This window comes from Branchiostoma belcheri, unplaced genomic scaffold (assembly GCF_001625305.1).
Source record: "Branchiostoma belcheri isolate BF01 breed outbred unplaced genomic scaffold, Haploidv18h27 scaffold11, whole genome shotgun sequence".
In the NCBI taxonomy this organism is placed as follows: domain Eukaryota; kingdom Metazoa; phylum Chordata; class Leptocardii; order Amphioxiformes; family Branchiostomatidae; genus Branchiostoma; species Branchiostoma belcheri.
Window position 1 is genome coordinate 1,768,262 of NW_017802491.1, and position 22,304 is coordinate 1,790,565.

The 22,304-nt window shown below is 43.1% G+C and overlaps 1 protein-coding gene across 1 annotated transcript; it reads right to left on the reverse strand.

The window, feature by feature from the left end:
* Window positions 1-8,267: 8,267 nt before the first annotated feature.
* LOC109482944 (octopamine receptor 1-like) lies at window positions 8,268-20,116 on the reverse strand. Its single transcript, XM_019785847.1, has 2 exons — window positions 18,765-20,116; window positions 8,268-10,070 (listed from the first exon to the last, which is right to left on the reverse strand). Exons 1-2 carry the CDS (start codon window positions 19,646-19,648, stop codon window positions 9,809-9,811), a joined length of 1,146 nt encoding a protein of 381 aa, XP_019641406.1. The 5' UTR covers window positions 19,649-20,116; the 3' UTR covers window positions 8,268-9,808.
* Between the last annotated feature and the right edge of the window lie 2,188 nt (window positions 20,117-22,304).

Sequence of the window (22,304 nt, forward strand, 5' to 3'; positions counted from 1 at the left end):
TGTGGAAAATGTCTGGAAGGCCACTTTTTAAACAGCCCAGGGCGCGGTGGCTAAAAGTCCAGAAAATAACGCGTTCAGCACCAAGGACAGAGCAATATGGTGAACGCGCATCCGGAAAAATAACCGATTCCTGAAAACGTAAATTGTCATGAAAATAAACTAAATTGCACAGATACTCCCATCTTTAAATACTATCACGAGGATTCAAACAGATACTATCCTCAAGGCTGATATTTTCAATAAACATACAATCTTCATTTTGTCATTATCGAGCGCTGAACAATCTACTGCAACATCCACGTCTGAAGAGCTATTCAAAGTTGACATGAAAATCTCTTCAGACCATCATCTTGCCTACACCGTCCTGAATTGACAGTAATATTCAGAAGGCCGGTTTAGTAAATGTTTTCACCGCTTATCTCAAGGCAGCACGACGCCTAGGAAATGCACGGGATCGATCCCGGCTGGCCCGGCCGTCAGCACCCGATGACGAATTAAACGGAGCCTCATCAGCAATGCTGAATGAGCCGGCTTTGGAACGATGCTTGTCGCCTAAGGCCGTCCTGCCAAAAATGGAACACACAAGTGAATACAGTTTCACATAATGGTAGGAGTTCAATGTTTATGGCCTGTCATGTAATTAGAATTAGGAGCATCACAATCCCCAGTATTTTTTTTACTGTAAATAAAAATTGTTTAGAAGCAGTTTGGGGAATTTACTACAGGCTAGTTAGTGATTTCCATCGACCTGGGAGCGAAGGAGAAAGCCGTCGGAAACAGTAATCAGGTCTTCTGGGAACGTCCTAATTGGATAGGTGTTTGGGGCAAGTCTTTCATTCCCTTCACAGACTATGTGCAGTGATGTCGGTTTCAATCACTATACGTTCAGAGATATAGTCATAGTAAAGAAGGCTCCCGGACGCTGTTTAGATTTATTTTTAAAAGGAGATGTTGTATCCGCATTATTGTGTTTACCTTCACAGAAGGAAAACATGTTGTTTTTGCTCTGTTTCTTCTTCTCCAAACAAATAAGGTCAGTGACCTGAACCAGTCACCATGGTAACTAGAGTTGGGTTACACCATGTTGCAATTTCATAGCAGGAGAGATTTAGACTCCGGATCCTTTCATCATATATATGATTATATTTGAGTAACAGAGCAGACCATATGCGAAGGTAAACATTATGCATTTGCTAAATGCAAATGTTATTCCTTTCTAGTTCTAAAAATTTATTTGTGCTCATATGTAGCCTGTCTGTCAACCTACACTTATTGTCAGTCGAATCTAAAAAAAAAACATTGATTGTTTCACCTTTTCGTGCTTTCTTAACCTTCAGCTGCATCTAAAAGTAGATGTTATTGCGAGATTGTATGGACTGTTGCTATTTTTGGTACCAGACCAAATCGATTTCGGGACGTGCCAGGTCGAGTCGTAGAGACGTGTACGTGAACAGGTATGCAGACATGTTCGTGACAAGGCTAGGTGATGTTTTCAGGAGAATTGTGCCGTCTTTAATCCGTCTACTCTCTGAGTATGGCAACTACGATAGTTTCCTTATAAATATGGTCTTTTGAACCCGATTAGTATATGTACGTCTATTCAGGAAATACACTTTGCTTGATATATGAACACGTCAAAGCCTTTTCACTTGACAAGTTTGAGACGTGTGTGGGGCACATCTACCCGCCAGCCGAGACAACCTATTTTGTGTGAGAATGGGGTAGTTGATCTATCCTGATATCGGTCCTGGCAACATAATCGTAGGCACAGACGACTGGAAAAAATCTCATCCACATCGGTGGGATGTATTCACAACTCCCCATCTATCTAATGTCGTCATTTGTCATGCATGGAGCGTCACGTTTTCCCCCGGATTCAATCTGCGTGAGAAGGGCCCCCGTCTGCACAGAAGATGAAATTGGATCTATTTTTAGCGCTGATCTTCCCGCTGTCGATGATTAACCATCATCACGTTCACTTCCCCGTATCGATCCGCGCTGAGGTTGAACCGGCCTGGCGGTGACGGTAAAAGTATAAGAAGGGAAGAAGAGTGCCCCTGGCCGGCAGAAAGCACCATCTGTCATAACATTAAGCGCGTGGTCACGACTTTCCCTGTGCCACTCAGGCTTTTGTAGTATGTCTTTGATATATATATGTATCCTCACTCGTATTCATTATACACGCCGTGTCGGGACTTCCAAAAAGAAAGTTTGAAACAAAGTTGCTTACTGTCTGTTGAAACGATGAGTCGCAGCAGAATAGCTTGTTAGATAAGGCAAGGATTGACAAGGGAAGCAAATAAAGTTGCGGATATTGGACACATGAATTGTTTAATCAAAATTCACAAGATTGATTTTTTTTATAGAAATACTAAAGTAGTACTTAAAGATTGTACATCGATGAAAGACATCCATGTAATGAGATACACAAGGATTACATTACATTGTTACTCAAGCAACTAGTTAGATTTTGAAAATTGCCAGGCGTTTTAAGTAGCATCCACTACTTTCCATCAATGACTCACGTAATATCTTGTTAAAACTATTAATCGATATATAAACAAGACTTAGACAATTTTAGGCAGTCCACAGGGTGCTTCGAGCTTGTATGTGGTTTTATATCTTAATATCAAAAGAATGTGAAAGTGTAACGGCAGTTGATGTTAACGACCTGGGGGGCATTCACACCGTAGTGCCCATTACATGTTACGCCATTGCCGTTTCAACAGGTCTATGCCTTTGCCAAGGCCCCTTCAAGGCAGCAGCACCGGGGCACTAAGTGTGTTTTTCCGCGGTCTCCATCCTTTTTAGTTCTTAACCTTTGCCTGGTTATAAAACAGTCTTTTTACCTGAGTCCCACAGCGTGCATGCTGGATAAGGGTCGATCTTTAGTCCTGTTCACGCATATATGGAATACCATCTCACAGCTGCATGCTTGTGGAAATGCCTTGCAGTGAAAATTACAGTCTCTTTCACTGATTTTATGATTGCCCACATTCTCACTTCAAAAGGGTGGGCCAAGCCATCGGTCGTATACAAGCGGAACTAATGAAAATGTCTGTCCCTTTATCTGATTTCTTAATTGCTACATTCATGACTTCAAAAGGGGTCGAGGCCGTAGCTCTTATACAAACGGAGCTATGTGGTTATTAAGCGGTACTATGTGTTGACTGACAGCACCTTTTTATCAAAGTATTTCGTGCAGATGGATTTTATTCCGTTTCTATAGCAGCGACAAAACAAACTTAATGATCTAAATACCAGATTTGATTGCATTTCTACGGTCATTGTATTATATACATGTACCATAAGAGCTGATCTTACAAAACAAAAATAATTTAAATTCTTAATTTTTGAATGTAGAAACTAGTAAGTTACAAAACTGAATTGGCCATTGTTTCATTGTGTGTACCATAACTTCTTTAACAGAGAAAAAGAAAAATCGTGTGGGATACGAAGTATAGCTTCCGTGCCTTGATGATGAATAGGACTAGCGACAAGCATATGGAATTAATGCTTATATGATGCACGCCACAGAAAATAATAACTCACGGGAAATAATCATAGCAAGGTAGTCATTAGTCTGACTACTGGCACGTTTCACTGAATAGAATAAGCTACTAGATCAGCAATCTTTACCAACAGACTGTGTAAATCACCAAAATAAGAGAGCATCATACAACCTGCTCTTCTGCACCTTTAGGTTTTGATATGATCATCTTTAGTTCTTAAGGCCACAGCAATTGACTTTTATGGATGACATCAGCGCGCACATGAATTTTCGACTGATTTTGGGAACAAAAGCAAGAAATTTTGTTGCCTTTTAAAAGTGGTCAACATGGCGAAAATGGGCAAGATGTCTGTTGCCATGCCAGAATGTGGATGGCAGATAAATATGAAGATGCATTTCATTCCTTTTATATGTCCTGTTCACTGAATTAAAACCATTTGTACAATATCGTATTAGATTTGGAGTCTGTGGAGGATGCCATCCATAAAATGTACTTGGTAATCGACGAACAGCGGCGGTTTGGTTGAGAAATCGGCCACACACACACACATAGACGTAACAGCAAGTAAAAGCTTGGACACTTGCCGGTTTGCATGATTTCGGGTCTCTCGCCCTTCAATGATGTAGACTGACAGATACTGCCGTGTTGGCACATGTTCTGTTTCCTCGGCAATCCAGGCCATTTTGTCGCGACCACACCGGCGGGCTGACCCTGGGTGATATCCATCTCTACATCTGCCATACCTGACCTTTCACGGCTCTCACTTGTCATTTGTGTTTAGCATCAGCTCAGATATTGTTGAACTAAGTAGTGTGAGGACAGATGTATCCGTGTCCCTGACAGAATGGGGGCGTCCTTTCCATTATAGCAGATCAGTTAGTTTTCAGTCGATAGTGATCCATATTATACAAGTACTGACCTACTTTAACAACTATGTGGAAGAAAGGCATAGGAACCAAAATGACGAAAGGCAAAAGATTGGGCTCGTCACTTGTTTTCTCCTTGGCAGTACCATTTAACTACCATATCTGTGCCCAGAAAATTATTCCATTTCAGGCCCTGGGATAGCTAGCCTGGTTATCAGTCTCCACAGGCAACTTCCGGGTGTTTTACTGGCCCCAGTCCTCCTATTAGCACCGCAGAGATACGGGCGAGCCTACGATGGTCTGACTACGAGGCTAGCCGGAGGGGGCCACAAATGTCTGCGCAAAAATTTCTATCAGTTTCACAAGAACTTTCCTGAAGATTTCATACCTTCACGGAGTAATAGGGTCAGCCGTATCAGATGTATGCCAGCAGATCCATGCCAGTATTCACTCATCGCTAGGTCACGCCCTTGAGAGTTTTGGATAGGATATGGAGTTTGTAGGACGGATGTTTCTCGTCAGCCGGAAGACACAGACGAGGCGGACATTTCCTTGGATCTGTAACTAGTTTAATTTCATGCCTTTGTAGCACGTTATTTTACTACCTTATCTGATTACACCAGAATGTCAAGGTGATATAACAGTTACCGTTACGTAGTAAAGCCTATACTAATGGTACGGCATGTAGTATTTGCACAATGAAATAATTTGAAAAGTTTATTTTAACAGATTTCACCGTTACATTCATCTTATGTCTTCCTTCGTACAAGTTACTTTTTCCTTCTTGGAACTGTATATGTATAATCGAGACATTTCCTGGTCTTAGGCATGAATACATTTAAATAAGCGAGGTGTAACGTAGCCGATTTGCACAGGTATAGCTACTAGAAAAAGCGTCATGTTTTATCTCAACACCTCACCTGACAAACAACAACAAGGCATGGCAAATCCTCCGATCGAGTAATTCCAACAACCCGGCGTAACTCGTGTGTTCTACTCAATCGATTGTACTGTAACTGGTAATGTATCTGGAGAGTGTACATTTTTCGGTTCAAGTGCATCTGATGTAAATGTAAGTAACGTGAGGACTTTTCCATACTTGTCGATCTGAATGAAAGCCTGGATGATGCCTTATGGGTGGAGAAGGAGAAGGGCCCTATGGGTTAGCCTGAGTGTCAGCCTTTAAAATTAGCTTTCGTCGAAAACTAAAAAGGCTCACACCCAGGCTACCTATGTGGACAATTAAGTCACTAAAATTAAGATTATACACTCAGAGAACATACACACATACGTGCACACACACGCACACGCGCACGCACACACACAAACGCACACAGTGACACACGTAAATATTCACGCGTACATACATGTTACCTCCCATCCATAAAGAGGATTTGCCTGTGAAAAACCGAGCCAGAGTGAGAGATGATCTACCTGTGAAATTCAAATTAACACCAGATGGCCGTTTCTATACGCTGCAGGCATGTCTGTCGGCTGGCCTTTACAGTCAGCCTCTCATCTACACCCACGCAAGTATTTTTGCCTCCAGGTAGCCACCAAAACACGCCCGGCTTGCCAAAACTCTCAGAGAATCATATTATAACAACCGCTCACAGGGAAACATCAGCAGGCAAAGGGTGTCTTTCAAGTCTTTGCGATTTGCGATTTGATATTATGCTCGGCTATGGGCTGACCGATTCTTTTGAAAACACAACCCCTGACATATCTCTCGTTCGTGCAAGCATTTTTAAAATGATACTCGTAAACAGATATAACTTTCTAGAATTTCTTCTGCATGTGGTGAACTAGTCTTTTTCATCTTGTGTTGTAAGGGTATATGTGTGTAAGTTGTGAAAGCTATTACCATGTTTGTCTTGTGGCAATCTCTCTTTAAGCCATACCTTGCGGGATCAGTGCTTGAAGTATCAAAGCTTTCATCCCACTTCAAAAGGCTGTGTGGAATCAGGAGACCTTTTTTTACATTTCCAAGTACCGTTTGGTTAACCACCTGTCGGGATTTCTTTCAGATTATATTTCCATTAGCCCACGGCGCCATTTTGTCGGTCTTTGTATAGCTGGGGGAAAAAACAAAAAAGTGGATAGACAAAAAGTTGGATTTCACACGGTTGGCAAGAGAATATGAGCTATTGTGATCTTCACAATGCAAAAACTCCTCAAGTGTCAACCATGGCGATTTATATAAAAAACTAACTTCTTTCCTTTAATGTATACAACTTTTCATGCATTGCCTGTAATATATAGATACTGGTAACTAATACAATGTCTGCCTCAGACGAGTCTATTTTGAGGGTTTAATTTCCGCACCATGAACAGCCGTGTCCCACATGTTATCCCCTGATCAGTCGCCCGGATCATCCAAGCTCCCTCGAAGCTTCCTGTAGCTAAATATAGAACAGCCGCGACCTATTGCTCTTTCCCGAAGCTATTTTTGGAAGATTGATCCGACACCTTCGCTCCAGAACGTTCCTGGGGCAGCAAGTTACTCATTCAGGCCAAACCTCATCGGGATTCCGCGGGGCACAGGAACCGGGCGGGAGGCATGTGGCTCGCCGCAGGTGTTTATCAAACAGCACGATAAGTATTCTACAGAGCCCCACGGTCTGAGTCAAGTACATTTCCCTCCCGTATACATTCATCATTGCCTATTTTCCCTCCTATTGATGTCTACGCGTTGGAAATTTCTAATTTTATCCGTTGTTTGCAAAAAAAGTTGTTTTGAATGGTCCACATCTTCAAAAGTTATATAACGGCCTGACTGACAAGCCTGTGCTGATTCGCCCTCTGGGTCAGCGCTCTTTGCCTATCTCTTCCTGTCAGGTGCTTGTCACCGACTGCATTCTAAGAAAAGCAGCCACGAAGAACAACAAACGGTTTGGAGACAGTTATCAGGGCCAGTACATGATTTATGGATACACGGCATGGGTCCACGATCCGTAGGTATCATGTTACGTTACTGTTCAAGGGCAACAGCCAAAGGCAATATACGACTAGACACGCAGGCATCCCCGGGGGTTACCTCTGTGTGCTAAACGGTATTTTGAAGACGTGGTGTTTCGCACGTAGGTACAGGACACACGGGGTGTGATCCATCACTCTAGATCATGTAGTTACATCTATCAAATTATCTCCCTCGATCATAAGAAAGTTTACGTTTTCTACGTCAGTGAAGTTATCAGCCACGATCACTGGGACAAGCATCACTATGGAGGATGTGGCAATACAGCAAGGTGCCCCCTCCTCCCAGATTTCCTGCCAGTAAATACTGTCTGAGGCTACAGATATGTCAGGAGGTCATAGATCTTTAAATGACCTATCTAAAAGGGGACCATTTCTTTTACGACACTGAAAGTACAGCCTGAAAGTTATTGAGTAGTTTACGCGTGGCATGCCGGCAGCTCAATCAGAATGTAACCACATGACACCCGACTGCCAGTTATGATTAAAGTGCTCTACAAAAGATTACAGTTTTTCTCGTCAACTCTTGCTTAAGCTTGCACCGTCCCGTTTGGGCTTGCAGCGATGGATTTGTTTCAGTTCGCCGTAATCATACTTCAACCCGCTGACTTGCCACTATCGCTTCAGGCATCAAATTAATCATATTTACTTCTCGATGAAGAAACAGCGGGCAGCCCTGGCGTGATTAAACGATGTACCTGAAATAGCCTGGCGGCTTCCCGTGCCACGTAGTAGTGTGACAAATCTAAACGCTACCTGAATAACATAACAGGTGGCTGAATATTTCTACATTAAAAAAAATTAAAGAACAAACACGAAAATAATAAAACACGGAAAGTTACGGCCTAAAAGCAGCTATCATATGGTAACTTTAAATCTTCATTTTTCATTCGCGTTAAAACATTGTGGGCGTTTATTTTTCGACATTTCTTTCAATTTTATAAACAGTAGGTGAGCTACTAGATATTCTATCTAGAAACTGCCACGAACCACAGATCCACATAGAAAATACACCATCTTTTATTGCCGAATACTGTACACCGGATACGGAGAGTTCATGACGGTTACTCGTCTTTTTACGAACGATGTAAATATAAGAAAATATTGCACACTTCGAGATACATTTACATTGCTTCACAAAGAAACGGTCTGTCACTCAAAAGCTACTACTGATCTTAGTACGATGAAAACAGCATACTCTGTCACAATGGCACGCGACTCATCGATTCCATAACAGAACAACCAATTTTGTATTACTAATGTACTAGATCGTCTCTGCGATAGATTTACCACAAACCATTTTGTACGTCGTCATTATTACACGTTCCTATTTCTAAAATAATCTAACAACTGACTGATCGGACTTAAAGACAAAAATTACAAACCTATTCGCGCATGTGTACATATAACATAAGATGAGTATCTACAGATAAATAGTCACAGAGTTCGTCTTCTAGATCCATCTGTTTTCTTACAGAACATATTTAACAAATTAACATGTACCTCCATAAGGGTTACGACTTCATATACTAGCTAGATAAGAACTGATACAGTATCAAATCACCGTAACAACAATGGCACATGTAGGCACTGTCATCTGATTAGGGTCACAGAAACGATAGCAGATTGATAGCTACGATATTTACTTTCAGATCACAAGTCCTTTTGTCAAGAGCGACCCGGGAATACAAATTTACAAAAAGCGACTTCTATATAAAGTACAAATTGTCTACTGCCAAAGTGTTTGATTGCACGTCTGTTACTGCATGGCAAATGTCACAAAGTGAAGTGACCTTTCTTCATAACACCTGTGTCACTTCAAATAGGCAATCTTGTCTTGTAGGTTCCACCATTTTTCTCTTATGTTTATTCTATATGGCTAGCTCCTAGGCTTCTCCAACTTACTCTTAATCATTGTCTGGCAGCTGGAGACGTTTGTCTGGTCAGCAAGTTCTGGAACGATATATCTTTTTCCGATCATGACAACTAGTATATAATTTCATAATCACAATTATACAATGATGTTTAAGATTCAGACTGAATGAAATAGACAAAATGTACAAATGATTTCCCTTGCAAAATCACCTTTGGTCACAGTAAAACACGAGACTCCTATGGCACCTAATGATAAGGAAGGTAGCAATAGTCAACGTGTATATTTCTGATTTATTTTCCTCTGTATGTCAGATTATACCCTTACATACAGGGTTTTCTCCATAAACTCAACCTATCTCGACGAAATCAACATTATACACGTATTATTCCCGTATTTCTTAGTATAATAGCTTCGTAAGACAAGTTAACTACATCATCTGGCAGCATGGTCCCTTCGTAAGTTCTGTTCATACAGCCACCGCATTCCCTGCAATGGCTTTTTAAAATTGATGAGTCATGATCTCTGACTATCTGCTTCATTAACATGGCGAAGAGCGCTCGCCGCGGCACTGAGCTATCTTAGCAGCCACACGCGCACACGAAGTCCCTGGCGGCGGCGCGGAACGACGTGTTTCTGAGCGAGTAGACGACCGGGTTGGCGGCGGAGTTGACGAAGACCATGAGGACGGTGATGGCGCGGGTGGACGGTCCGACCAGCTCCGGCGCGAAGCTGCGCACGAACGTGACGATGATGAACGGGGTCCACAGAACCATGAACATCCCCAGGATGATCAGCAGCGTCACAACCGTCTTGTTCTCTGTGGCCTGCTTCTGGTACGAACTGAGGGGACAAAAAGTAGAACAAAATCTCAATATTCATATGTCAACTCAGTATCTACATCAGGGCACGCCAACCTTCTATCAACCGACTTCCTACTTCCAATGAATTTGGAGCCAGTGCTGATGACAAAAATTACATGTCTACAGCACTTGGGTCCGATAGCTAATGAAGACCAAGAGATACGGTTGAAAATTCAGTCGAAAATTCTTTTGAGTTAGGCAACAGTTTATTTCTCATCAGTCAATATTTATTGCCTATCCATGACAACTATAGCGTGGCCACAACATTCACACTATGTCACGACAGGGATTCAACAGATATGACACGTGTGAAAATTTGACTGTTGACTACATATTCTCCAAGGATATCAAATGATAAAACACTATTCTAGGTAAAACCCAAGTTACATTAGAGTAGTCACATGCCATATATGTATCGTGCTTCAATGTTTGCTAGTCCTTTTCCTGTTATTTGCAATTAGCCCTCGGGCAAGACTTTGCAATAGAACTTATATTGTTATTGTAGATAATCCCCACCTCTAATTCAGTTCACAGTCGAGCGCTATACCTTTTGTGTGATCTCTCGCAGCTTCAATGACCTACGAGTTACATATCTCATTCCCTGGTAACAATTGAATGGGCCCTTGGGTGTGTATGAATAACTCTTACCTAGACCAGTTTCATTACAGAGAAGTAACCATAACTTATAGTTTACGATGCAATCCCCAAGTGCGTGTACCTGACTCTGATGCATACATGTAGTAGTAAAACAGTAATGCAATATAACGCTAAATATCAAGATCGTATTTTCCCCTTCTGTCTCCTGGGGACAAAGCTATTTGAAGGGCATGTAGAAAGTTCTCGTGTGTTCTTATTGCCTTCTGTCCATGACTTTGAGAACTATGTTGCCGTCATTCGAGCGTCACAACTCCCATTGCAGTACCGGGGACGGCACCACTGGGACGGCACCGCTCCAAAAGCAACACCCCAGCTAATGCTGCCACAACCGCGGGTGACTGCACAGATAGATAAAACACCACTCAGTATGCGTGGGGCCAATGGCCGTATATATCTAACTAACCGAGGACACCCAATACCCCTTATCTACATTTCAATGCAATAACTACAGTCCAGGATTTCGCAGAACCCATTAGGATGCGGTCAGGTGAAAGGTCACGTCCCCGGCCGCCATTTTTGTTATAACTGTAACACTGGACGTAACAAGTGTCTATTTCGGTACATGTACATCGATCAAACACAGAATCCACAGAGCTGTTTGGATCAAACGAGATGTAAACGTCTAGCTCGGGATATGTTGTGACTGCCTCCCAGAAGATAACAAATGTATACCAAGCTCTTTAAAGCCTCTGGCGGAAGTAAGTCTGATGCGGACATAAGACCTTTACCAGCCCCAGATGTCGCGGCTTGTGGAGACGACTTTAATGACAAAGCGATAAGCGTCATAGGGGCTTTTGTAACTTAGTTGCGTGACGCCTTAGAAGGCTTAGTTGTGCGCCCCAGAGAATCAAATCTGTTTACCCTAGAATACAGTCATTTATTACCTTAAGCCTTCCTTAGGTCGAAAATAAGCTGGAGAAAAATCGAATAAAAAGGCACGCTTATTCTTGAGAATTATCAATGATTTTATAGTCTTCATGTGGGGCCAAGCGCAGGCTGCATCCTGGGCTGAAAGCCCTGTCGGGCCTTTAATTAAACATACTTGAATCGCGTACTTCAGCTTTGCAAATTCAATTTTGCAGGCCATAAGAAACAATTTCCTGGCTGCCTTTTGTCTAGCTAGCAAAAAAGCAGGAATGACTGCTGTATAAAAGCCGGCTGCATGTCTTTTAACTTCAAAGAACGCAGCAGATTGGCAACAGCCCGCCAGCATGCATGTAGCAAAGCTTTGTACTGTATACCCCTATGGATGGGATGGTATATTTATAGCAGCAGCAGGCAGAGATCTGAAACCAGAATAATATAAAGTGCACAAATCATGCAGCGGTTTAGAGTACTGCTGAGACAAATGTTTCTGACATCTAAAAATCATCTGGAATATGTGAATCGACGTGACTTCTACCTCACCATCTGACAGTACTTGCCCGCTTATGCTCGGTGGGCTGTCTCTAGAAATCAGTAATTACTTTGAAACATCGCGTCTCCAAGGACATACATATGTATGCAGAGAGAGTGCAGTTCATGAACCCCAGAGAACGTTATTGGCTCCATTATCTTGACTAAGACCATCTCATAGGAAACCTTGGATCTCCTGCGGACCGCGCACGGCAGCGGCGCCAGAATCGATCGACCATGAAAGCCTTCACGTCGAAATGAAGACGATTTTGGTGCGCGATTCTTGTAAAGACTTTCAGAGCGATTAAGCACAGTATGGCCATACATAACAAACCTGCTCGACCAGACAAAACTCATCCGAGTGGCTAGTCCTACAGGGCTCCTGCTAAATTTCCTTCTCGCTTGTAGTATTCTCTTGAAGCTTGCCCTGAGGTACAGGCGCCAAATTGCTTTCCTGTGACTTTTATCGTTTGAGCTGATCTGAGTATAGTCTGTTGGACAAATGATCGATGTACCTTTATGTAAGTTCACCAACTTCGCCTTGGTCAATGAACCTTCATGAGATCATCGAAGGACACTGAATGCTAGCTCGTGCAAACTACGTTTGGGAACAGGCGGCTACCTAAGAAATGGTCTGTTCTCCTTTTTCCTGATTTCGCTTTTGTTGTCATAGAAATACTGTCAATCTAAAAATCTCTACTAAAAAGAGGATTCTGCCATAAGGAGGAGGATCGACAAATGCAATGCATTGATCTAGTCTCCATCTAATTAAGCCACAGAACCTTTCTCCTTCGCTAGGTTATTGATATCCGTTCACGAAATAATAATCCCAACCCTCCAGCTGAAAGGAGAATGGATTTTTCTATTAGCTGCCTTCACTTGTTACTTTAACAATTGATCATGTATGCCATTATGATGCTGCTTCGTGTTAGTATAAGTGGAGTTGGAGCGGAGCACTTATGCTAAGCCATTTTCTTCAAATTAAGCCCCTTTTCATTCGCTATTACATCTCGATGATCGAGCCAGTAATGCACAATTCTCATATAATGATTATGTCCAATCCAAACGGGCTCCGTAGATTGAGTTGTGATAAAAGGCGCGACTATGGAAACATTTGTCTTAAATATAGTTCTATAATGAGAGCTCCCTACCAGTTTTCTCGTTACTATATTGGGAGTTTATTGTTAAAGATTTCATGACATTGTTTCCTTTCTTGAAGACACAACAATAACGTAAGTAACACCAGATTCAATACAGGGTCATGTTAACGGTTTAACTTGTTATATGTTTTACTGGGGTCGGGATATGTAATACTAGTACACTGTGCTGGCTCTCCGATGCGAATCATAGTTGGTTCTATGTATATCAGTATATATCCTGCTGCAGTATAAAAACAAGTCAAGTAATTGCAGTTAGTACTTATAGTTCCATCAAATGTACGTCTTTCAAACGCCACAAAATTTTTAAAATGTTACTTGTTCAATGAAAATTAGTATGGTATCGACATGAGGAATGGATAATCGTACTTGTGGGACATATTCTAGTTTCTGGACGACAAAGATATTCCAATCGAAATTCGAACGATGACCTTCCTACTCGTACAATCACATTTCGTGCCGTTATACACTCAAGTCTTCAGCTTCGTGATGTGGACTCATAAGTTGAAAGAGCGCTGGGGATTTCATACACCTCTTATTGGATTCCTAGGTTAGACCTTCGCACGTTTGTTTTTTACTTTCATTTTAGGCGTATGGCGTGGATCATAATCTTTACAAATATTTTTGCTGGTGTGGACTAAAGCACATGTCAATCACGTAGTAGTTTTGCCCAAATATGGCCGTCTCTGATTCCAGCCGTGCTTGTGATGTGTATGACGTGGTAGTGTCGTGGGCAGGTGACGCACAACCGGGCCCGGCTGCCGTGTTTCTCTTATCTTATGAAACGAGAAACCACCTGCCATTGTTTAGTTGTCTTTTGACTTTCTACGTATACGCTTTTGTAGATGTAACTCCATTTTGATTATTGACGTCGCTTGACTGTACAATCATGTGTGTTATTCAGCGTTTGTACTGAATGTGTATATTGAAAAAATATAACCTTCTTGGCATAAGTAATTTCTTAAAGAAAGGACGACCGCTTCTTTGCTATCAAAGCATCTTGTCTAAAGCTCCCTCTCTTGGGCCCCACTTAAGATCAAAAGCTACTCTGTATCGTTGCAACGTTAGGAATATAAGCATGTATAACCACACCGTGAATTTTAAACTGTGGCATTTCCATCCCCCAACGGTCACCTTCAGAACTGGCCAACATTCACCGCAGCTGCTGCTGCTGTGTTGATTCAATTTCCAACTACATTTCCTCGGCTGTTACGTAGCTTCGCGTTATTAGATACTAAAGCATATATTAGTGTCCAACAATTTATTGCCTTATTTACTGCCTCATTTTATGCCATTGTCGTAAGATTGATCTTTGTACACCGTGTAGTCGACAGTTTTGTCCTCTCGGCGCCTCTAAATTAGATGTTCCATTTCAAGGGTTTTACAATCAGGTTGACAAACAAAATCCCCACTACAAGTTTGACTTAGGTCGTATCTTGATCTATGGCTTTCGGGCTCAGTGATATGAAGGCGTAGCTTTTATCAATGGTGGAGTTTGATGGATAGTGGTGATTCCAGAATTTTCGGATCCATATCCTAACTCGGCTATTGTGATTAGGTTCTCTGTCATTGTGTTGGAACGAGTTTTCTGCGCGTGAAAAATACAAGTCCCTGAATTGAATATGTCAGGAAATACGCAGAAAATTCTTAATGAGATATCTTTTTTCCAAGTTTGAAGTTTAAAACAGCAACATTTTTTAATCTCTTGGGAATCAACTACTGAGTAATTTGCACATTTTCACGATTACGTTATGAAGTTTTTCCCGCACATAAACCCCCGATCCCATTCTGTTTTTGCTAGCATATTTTGATTCTGCTGTGGTTTTAAAAAATCGTGATACGTAAAGTAAATCCAGTTCGTGCTTTACATCCTATTGATTTGTACACATGTAGGACCATCGTATGACATTTTTGGGCTCATTTAGACCTAACGACATGTTGGATTGGATCGGTGCCTGAAGCGCCCATAAATCGCCTCCTCCATCCAAGTCAAGCCGCCGTCGTGCATCACCTGTTGGCGCCGACCTGTCCCCTGGCTGTCTGTGGCCGTGACTGTGTCCAGGCGGTCTGGTCTTCATCCCGCAAAACCCACCATTGATCTTGACCTAGCTGACCCCCCAACCCTCGAGGTCATCAACAGCCACCAACCTCATGTCACTATCCTGTGTAATGGCCTCCCCTTGATAGATAGGGAGATAACCTGATTATGATGGCGCTCCTAGCGGCCTTGACTTTGATTGCTCCCGATAGTGCCTTAAAAACAACAAGATTTGAATCTGTGGAACACACGCAGCTGAGCAGATAACATAGACGTCGCCGTTATAGGGTAAGATCAAGGTTTGTAGGTCCAAAGGGACCGGGAAAACGAGCCACAAGCTAAGGAAGACACTAGAGGCACTTTGTAAAACCACTATGGCCTTGTAAACTACAGTTGTATGGAGCTTTTGAAAGCATCTCCTTTATGAACTGTCCACAGAGGGTTGGGTATAAAGAGATGGTATAAAGACGACTTGCTTTTGGTTTGTTTGCCCTACGGAGTCGGCAACGTGACCCGCGGAGAATCGTTGATATCTGACGACCAGACAAATCTTTTGAATTCTGTACATCCTGGGTACATACGTACAGAGCGTCATCAACATTTATGTCAACTAGAATACAGAAATAAATGCAGCAATGTCAGGTGAAATGGACGGATGGATGGAAGAGCTACAATATGCGCCGAGCTATCACTAAGGTCATTGACGTTTATGTTATGAGTTTCTTGCATGCTAAGCCCTTGTTTTCGGGCCAACAGTATCTTCTGACGAAGGGCTTTGGTGATTCCCAGTGACGACTGTTCTGAGATAGACTATCTCCAGCAGTCTGCTTGTGCAAAGACTTATATAGAATATCCTCACATTACCTCCAGGCTTTCACTGGCGATAAGAGTATTAAGATATATTATGTATGTAAAATATAGATGGAATGCTTTGTGTTGCTCACATTGCTTTACCCTGGGCAGATTTTTCAAGGCAATAAGAGTATCGAAATGAGCTGCTGTGACTCAAGGCATTTAATCATGGACTGGAAGGAGCATACGTCATACAATTCAGCCTTTCTTGTCACTTACGTAGTAATCCTCGCGCCTTTTGCCTTTGAAGATTTTCAAAATTTCCTATATATAAAATTGAACTTTCACTGCAGCTGATCTACCAAACATTTTATCGACCTTCACTTCTACCTAATGCCTGACCGACTTTACTATTTAGTACATCTATGTGTATGTCCTAGTCAAAACATATTTGCCTGTAGTGTACTGGATATTTTTGTGGTCTTCCTTGCCGTTCTTATACCCCACCGGAAGTGTTATTTTATTCCGTGCCCGTGATTAATATGTCTGCGCCCGTATCGCTCCAGGAATATCTCCGCCTACATCGTGCCTCGCATACAGATTACACGAGCAAGGCCACAGTAAACACCCCCTGTGGCGATGTATAATTGTTAGATTTATTCCCAGACAGAGCATTCTAGTCGTAGACACATGACTCAAAGAAACCGGCATAATTTGTTATTCGGCACTTAAAAATTAAACCAGTGATGGTAATCGTAATGCTGTGTAGAGTGGTTTATAATTGCGGTGAAAGCAACCTCAATCAACCCGATTAATGAGGCAATCATTCTTTGTTCCCCTGGGAAAAATTTCCTATCGATCGATTTACTTTCCATATCTTTTATTAATTAAAAACAAAAGCCGCTGTGCTTTGGGGACGCTCCTTGAGTTACCAAGCTGGTATCCAGCAGTGTTTAGCTTTGCCAACCGGGTTAGCGATCTTAGTGAAGCGAGCAAAGTTGAACAAAGATGTGTAACATTTTCCACACTAGGTCCCTGCTGTGAGACATATGTTTTAATATAATTTTCAGCTTTGTTTGACACTAGTGTCAATCAGTCAAGCTAAAATAAATTGACCTACTTTCTGGCAGACTGGAATATGGAGTCACCCGAGACTACATTTAGGTCTAAATTTAGGTCTAAATTTCCACCCTATCATATTGATTAAGACATTGCTCACAGTGTTCTTATGGTGTTATCATTTCCAAATAAAGTAATGGGAAAAAAATCAATTACTTCATGGGTGGTAGATCTATACTATACCATACTCCTGACCATAAACCAACCAGCGCCCACATAAACGTAACCTCTATTGCAGAGATAAGAAAAGTTTATCAGATATATCAACAGTAGTGATTCAGCGTCTAGAAGGTAAAAACCCTGATTTTCACTTTATATGGATTTTGTGAAGATTAGCTATAAGAATCGACCGTCTTCTAAAACCACACCATCATAATCATCTGTCCCTTATCCTGGTTGGCCGTTGGGGCACCACAAATGCTCTGTTTCCGGAGGGTCTCACTAAGGCTAAGTAAGCCCTGTCCCTTCAAAACCATAACGTAGATTATACTCAAATACCATCTACACACCAGGATTCCAGCTATCACATTTAGATCCCGGAGGGGCCGTTTGCAAAGTTAATGCCGGGTATTTCGATCTTCTAAAGTAATAGAATGATCCGTGTAATGTACCGTCTCCAGGAGGTGGATAATGCATGTGTTTTGTTTCGCTCTGTTACTGTTATATCTGGGCCTAGAGCACACATCAAGGGTATCCCTGAAAAAACACCAGGTGGGGCAATATAAAGGGCGTAACATATGATCTTCTCTCTGAGAAGACGTATTAGAAAACCCATTCTGAGAAGCACCTCTTTTATTTGGATGAGAGCCGACTCTATTTAAGATGATGGGCTATAATGATGAGATGAGTGGCGTAGGGACGAACGCGTCTTGACAGAAAATTCTGTTCCAATTGAGAAAGTTATCAGTTCCCGAGGTGATAACAGTTAACAACGGTCATCAACCGTTCATTCCGTCATTACGATAATGGCCGTGGTTTCACGGTCTCATCCGAAGCATCAATGCTCCAGTGACCTTCCTGACACTCGTTTTATCGTGATTTATATCGTATAGTCGGAACAAATTAATGAAGGCAGTAATTTTGGTCAGAGGAGGTTATTACGGCCAGTATTGGTGACCTGTGGCCGCCCAATCAAACCGTCGATGCGTCAAACATGCGTCAATTGCAGATTCCTCCTGCGTGGAAACGTTCGGGCTAATTTTGGTCGCGAAAATATGACGTATTGGTATCTACGTGCCCCGCTACTACAATACATGTAACAGCCGACGCTGTGTTATTCTTCCCTAGTTAAACATTACGGTTTATTGTTTAGGCACGTTCTGCATATTGTCGGATGAAGAGAAAAATAAACAAATGTCCCACTTGTTTGCAATGCCGTCTCGGGGGACTGTAAACAATTAACCCGCAGGTTGAATATGGAATTTCCTGCGTCCATATTGACTGAGATATTAACCCTACGTTTACCTTGTACACACTCAACAAAGGTATGGTTGGAATAAAGAACCCGGGGCTTTACCTGTGCATGTGGGTCTGGGCAGCTCGCGGCAGAACGGACACTCCGTTGGCGCCGTTGCTCTGGACGGTGAAGTGTGCGGTGCCGTTGGTCGGGCGGCTCGGGCCGGCCACGGCTCCGTTCCCCTGCGCGCCGCCGTTGTTGGTGGCGAGGCTTCCTCGCGGGTTGTTGCGATCGGACTCCTTCAGGGAGGACGCGTGCGGGATGACCTTCTTGGAGCGGCGGCGGACGATGTGGAAAATGCGGTAGTATGTGATGCCCATGATACAAGACGGGAGGATATAGGCGGCTATGCTAACGAACACCAGGTTTGTGAGCGAGCGGGCCGAGGTGTCCCAGGTCGGCAGGCACACGAGATCTTCCCCGGAGGAAACATTGCCCCAGCCCGACACCACAGTCACGGCCACGGCGGCGGCATGGATCCAGCCGTACAGGAGCAGCTTCTTGGCACGGGCTCTGGCGATGTTTTCGGAGGCGCTTGGCTGGGACACTTTATAGTACCTGTTCAGTGAGATCATGCCCAGCGCCATGTTGGAGGAGGTGGTCAGGAACGTGAAGAGGAAACCTTCGATCTGACAGAAGACGTCTCCTAAGATCCAGCTGTCTCCGATCGTGGTGACCAGGGAGAACGGCATGACGAGCAGCGCCAACAGTCCGTCCGCCACCGCCAGCCAGAACACCAGCAGGTTCCCGGGCTTGCCGATGGTGTTAGGCCAGGTCTGCGCCAGTGTTCCCACCACGATGATGTTCCCGAGCGCCGCCCCGACGATCACCAGGAACAGCACGAAAGCCAGCGGGATGGACTGGGCGAGGGTGAAGCTGAGCCCTTCGGGCGGCGGCACGCTGCCGTTCCCGTGCACCGTGGTGTTCACCGCCGCTTCCATCATCTTCCCTCAGCCTCGCCTCCGAACAGGTGGTGATTACATGGCGCTTGTGCGGCTGCGTGCCCGCTAATTTTTCGGAAAACGACGCTACATGACGACACTACGCCCTATCACTCACACCGCTAATAATCCTCACCGTTCCACTGTCAGGTAGAACTGAATCAGGCCAAAAGACGAGACAGGGAATGTTCGCATGTCCTACCGGCAGCGGCAGTCGGCTTGTTGTGGCGATGCAGGCGTTTTCAAATGGCGTTTACGTCAGGTCCGGTCGCCTAGCAACCTCCAGCCCAACACTTGCTTGAAACCATGGCAACCAAATCTCCGCTTCCGACTCACCTGCTCAGTGGACAATATACCGAGTAATTAGATCCATGCGGTGACTTCATTGGAATACGGTTTTAAGGTTTCTATTACCCTTTTGAGGACAAGTAAATCGGGTGGGATACGAGGCAACATTAAATATGGATTTTACTTCGATCTGGTCCAGAATTAAGCATCACATTTCGTCTATTCCCAGACCTTTTCATGCATGATATTTAAGATGTGAGCCTGCTGAGGGATATTTTACGTTTCTATATTTGGGTTGATGAATTGCTGCTGTCGTCGCTCTTTGCTAGCCGATTGGACCGCGGGTCAATCAACACCTTGATGGGACTGGCCGTCTGCAGGTCCGAAATCCCCCGGCACGTTTGTGCGCACGGAGGACCGCGCTGACACACTGGCCACTGATTACTTCCATCTGTCTTGCCTTGCTTGGCCACTGTTTCAAACTACTAGTACATTCGGGGCTATATCGTTACTGACTAGAGGGGGTGGACCTGTTGGAACGTTTGGCATGTTGATGAAACAGTAATTCTGAAAAACAGCGAAGAAAAAACACAAACATTGCAAGCATTAAAATGGACTAGCCCCTAGTCAATTTTCTGTCCTACACGCGACAAATTTCACTGTGACGCACCAGGCATTACTTTCTAATGTATCCCTTTTGCGTGTTTGACCAAAGCATTTAAAGAGATACACGCGCGCTGTTTTCCATTAGGGAGTACCATTAATAGGGTGCTGTCAAGTATCGTTTTGTGTTCGACGTTACCCGTAACAATGCCCATTCATTTCCTATATATCAAAAGTTTCCGTGCCGGGTCAATATTGAGTAGGTATTCTTAAGCTATCAACAACAGGGTTAATCATTAATAGGGTGTAATATGCGAATTACCAGGTGGTCACAGGTCAATACCAATTGTTCTCCTCACCTGGTTTGGCTGTGACGCTGGGATCGTGATGCAGCGCCTCCCAGCGGAAGAAGAAACACTACAACATGATATTGACGATGTAATAACTGACTTGATCCAAATGTGACTTTCATTGATGTTCGTCACGTATGTGTCCCAAATTAACCTTTCACACCACATCAGTCATCGGCCCGTAATGGCTCAGCCAGTAAGAGGAGTTAATCCGGGTGGATTAAGACGGATTACAGATCCTGAGGGTGGCCCCTAATTCGCGCTAATGGCACTACTGAATAGAGTAATCTCCTCATGAAGAATGACATGGGTTAAACCTAAGGGGTTATTGCTATCTGTAAGACGCGGAGTGGTACAAAAACGGTCTTCATATAAGTGGCATAATGCGGTCTCAATTAGGACAGGGGCCACCTAACCAGATATAGAAAAAGTAGTAACTGGTTTGTCCGTTTATATGATGCTTGCTTGTGATATCGTACATGTAGTTGGAAATCTAGATGTGTTGTTCTAAAGTAATCTATAATCGCAAGTAAACTTCCTGCCACTGTACCATATCATTTGATGCTTTACTACTGTCAGTTGTATTACGGGGTTGTAGTCACGTGAATTACATTTATGATGTTTATAATCATTTGCTTCGAATTCATATGACATTATTTTCGCATGTTCTACATCTAACACAAACAGTTGTGACATGGTTTATCAAACCAGTGGCTCAAAAATGCCACCTTGCGAGTTTTAGTACAACAGCGATGGCAATATGGACTCCCTGTTAGGTTGGGAATATTACCACATTTAGACTAAGGAAAATGGTTATGTGGGACCAAACACTTTTTGGGCTCTTCTGTAATGGTTATTAATGGCATTGGGTTCTGGAAAGACCATTACCGATTGGGACATCAGTTCTGCCTGGTTCTCTATTTGTGGACGGCGCCGACAGTAAGTGCTTTTGCAATTGTCTGGCGATGGAATAATTTATAAAACATCCACTGGGCATTTTGTGCACGAAAGCTATGTGAGTAGAATTCATATTGCTAGATCTCAGAACAGTATTATAAAGTTCATAAAAGCAGTGGATTGACGTCTATCTCTGTTGACGGCAACACAAGTTAGGACACAATCCTAATCACCTGTAGTTAATAGATTACAGATGCCAAATAATACCAGAAATATTAAATAGTCTTATGTAATGAATACGAAATTGTTGCCAGATATATTTTAGGAAAAGTCACCAAATTTGACGGTTCTAGCGCAAGCCGTTCAGGCGCTATCTGAGATAAAACTGGCGCGGGCCTCACTCCCCCCCCCGCCGGTCTGAAAAGGGTTACAAAAAATGCCTTGTGAATCAGAAGCTGGAACTTGTTATCCTGTTATCCGCTTCTTCAACAGATGCTACCCTGGCGTCCTAAAGCAATATC

Coding starts and splice junctions, on each gene's coding strand:
- LOC109482944 (XM_019785847.1), bottom strand. CDS start 19,648: ATGATGGAAGCGGCGGTGAACACCACGGTGCACGGGAACGGCAGCGTG. Junction 10,071..18,764: donor GCCCAGACCCACATGCACAG/GTAAAGCCCCGG, acceptor TTGTCCCCTCAG/TTCGTACCAGAAGCAGGCCA.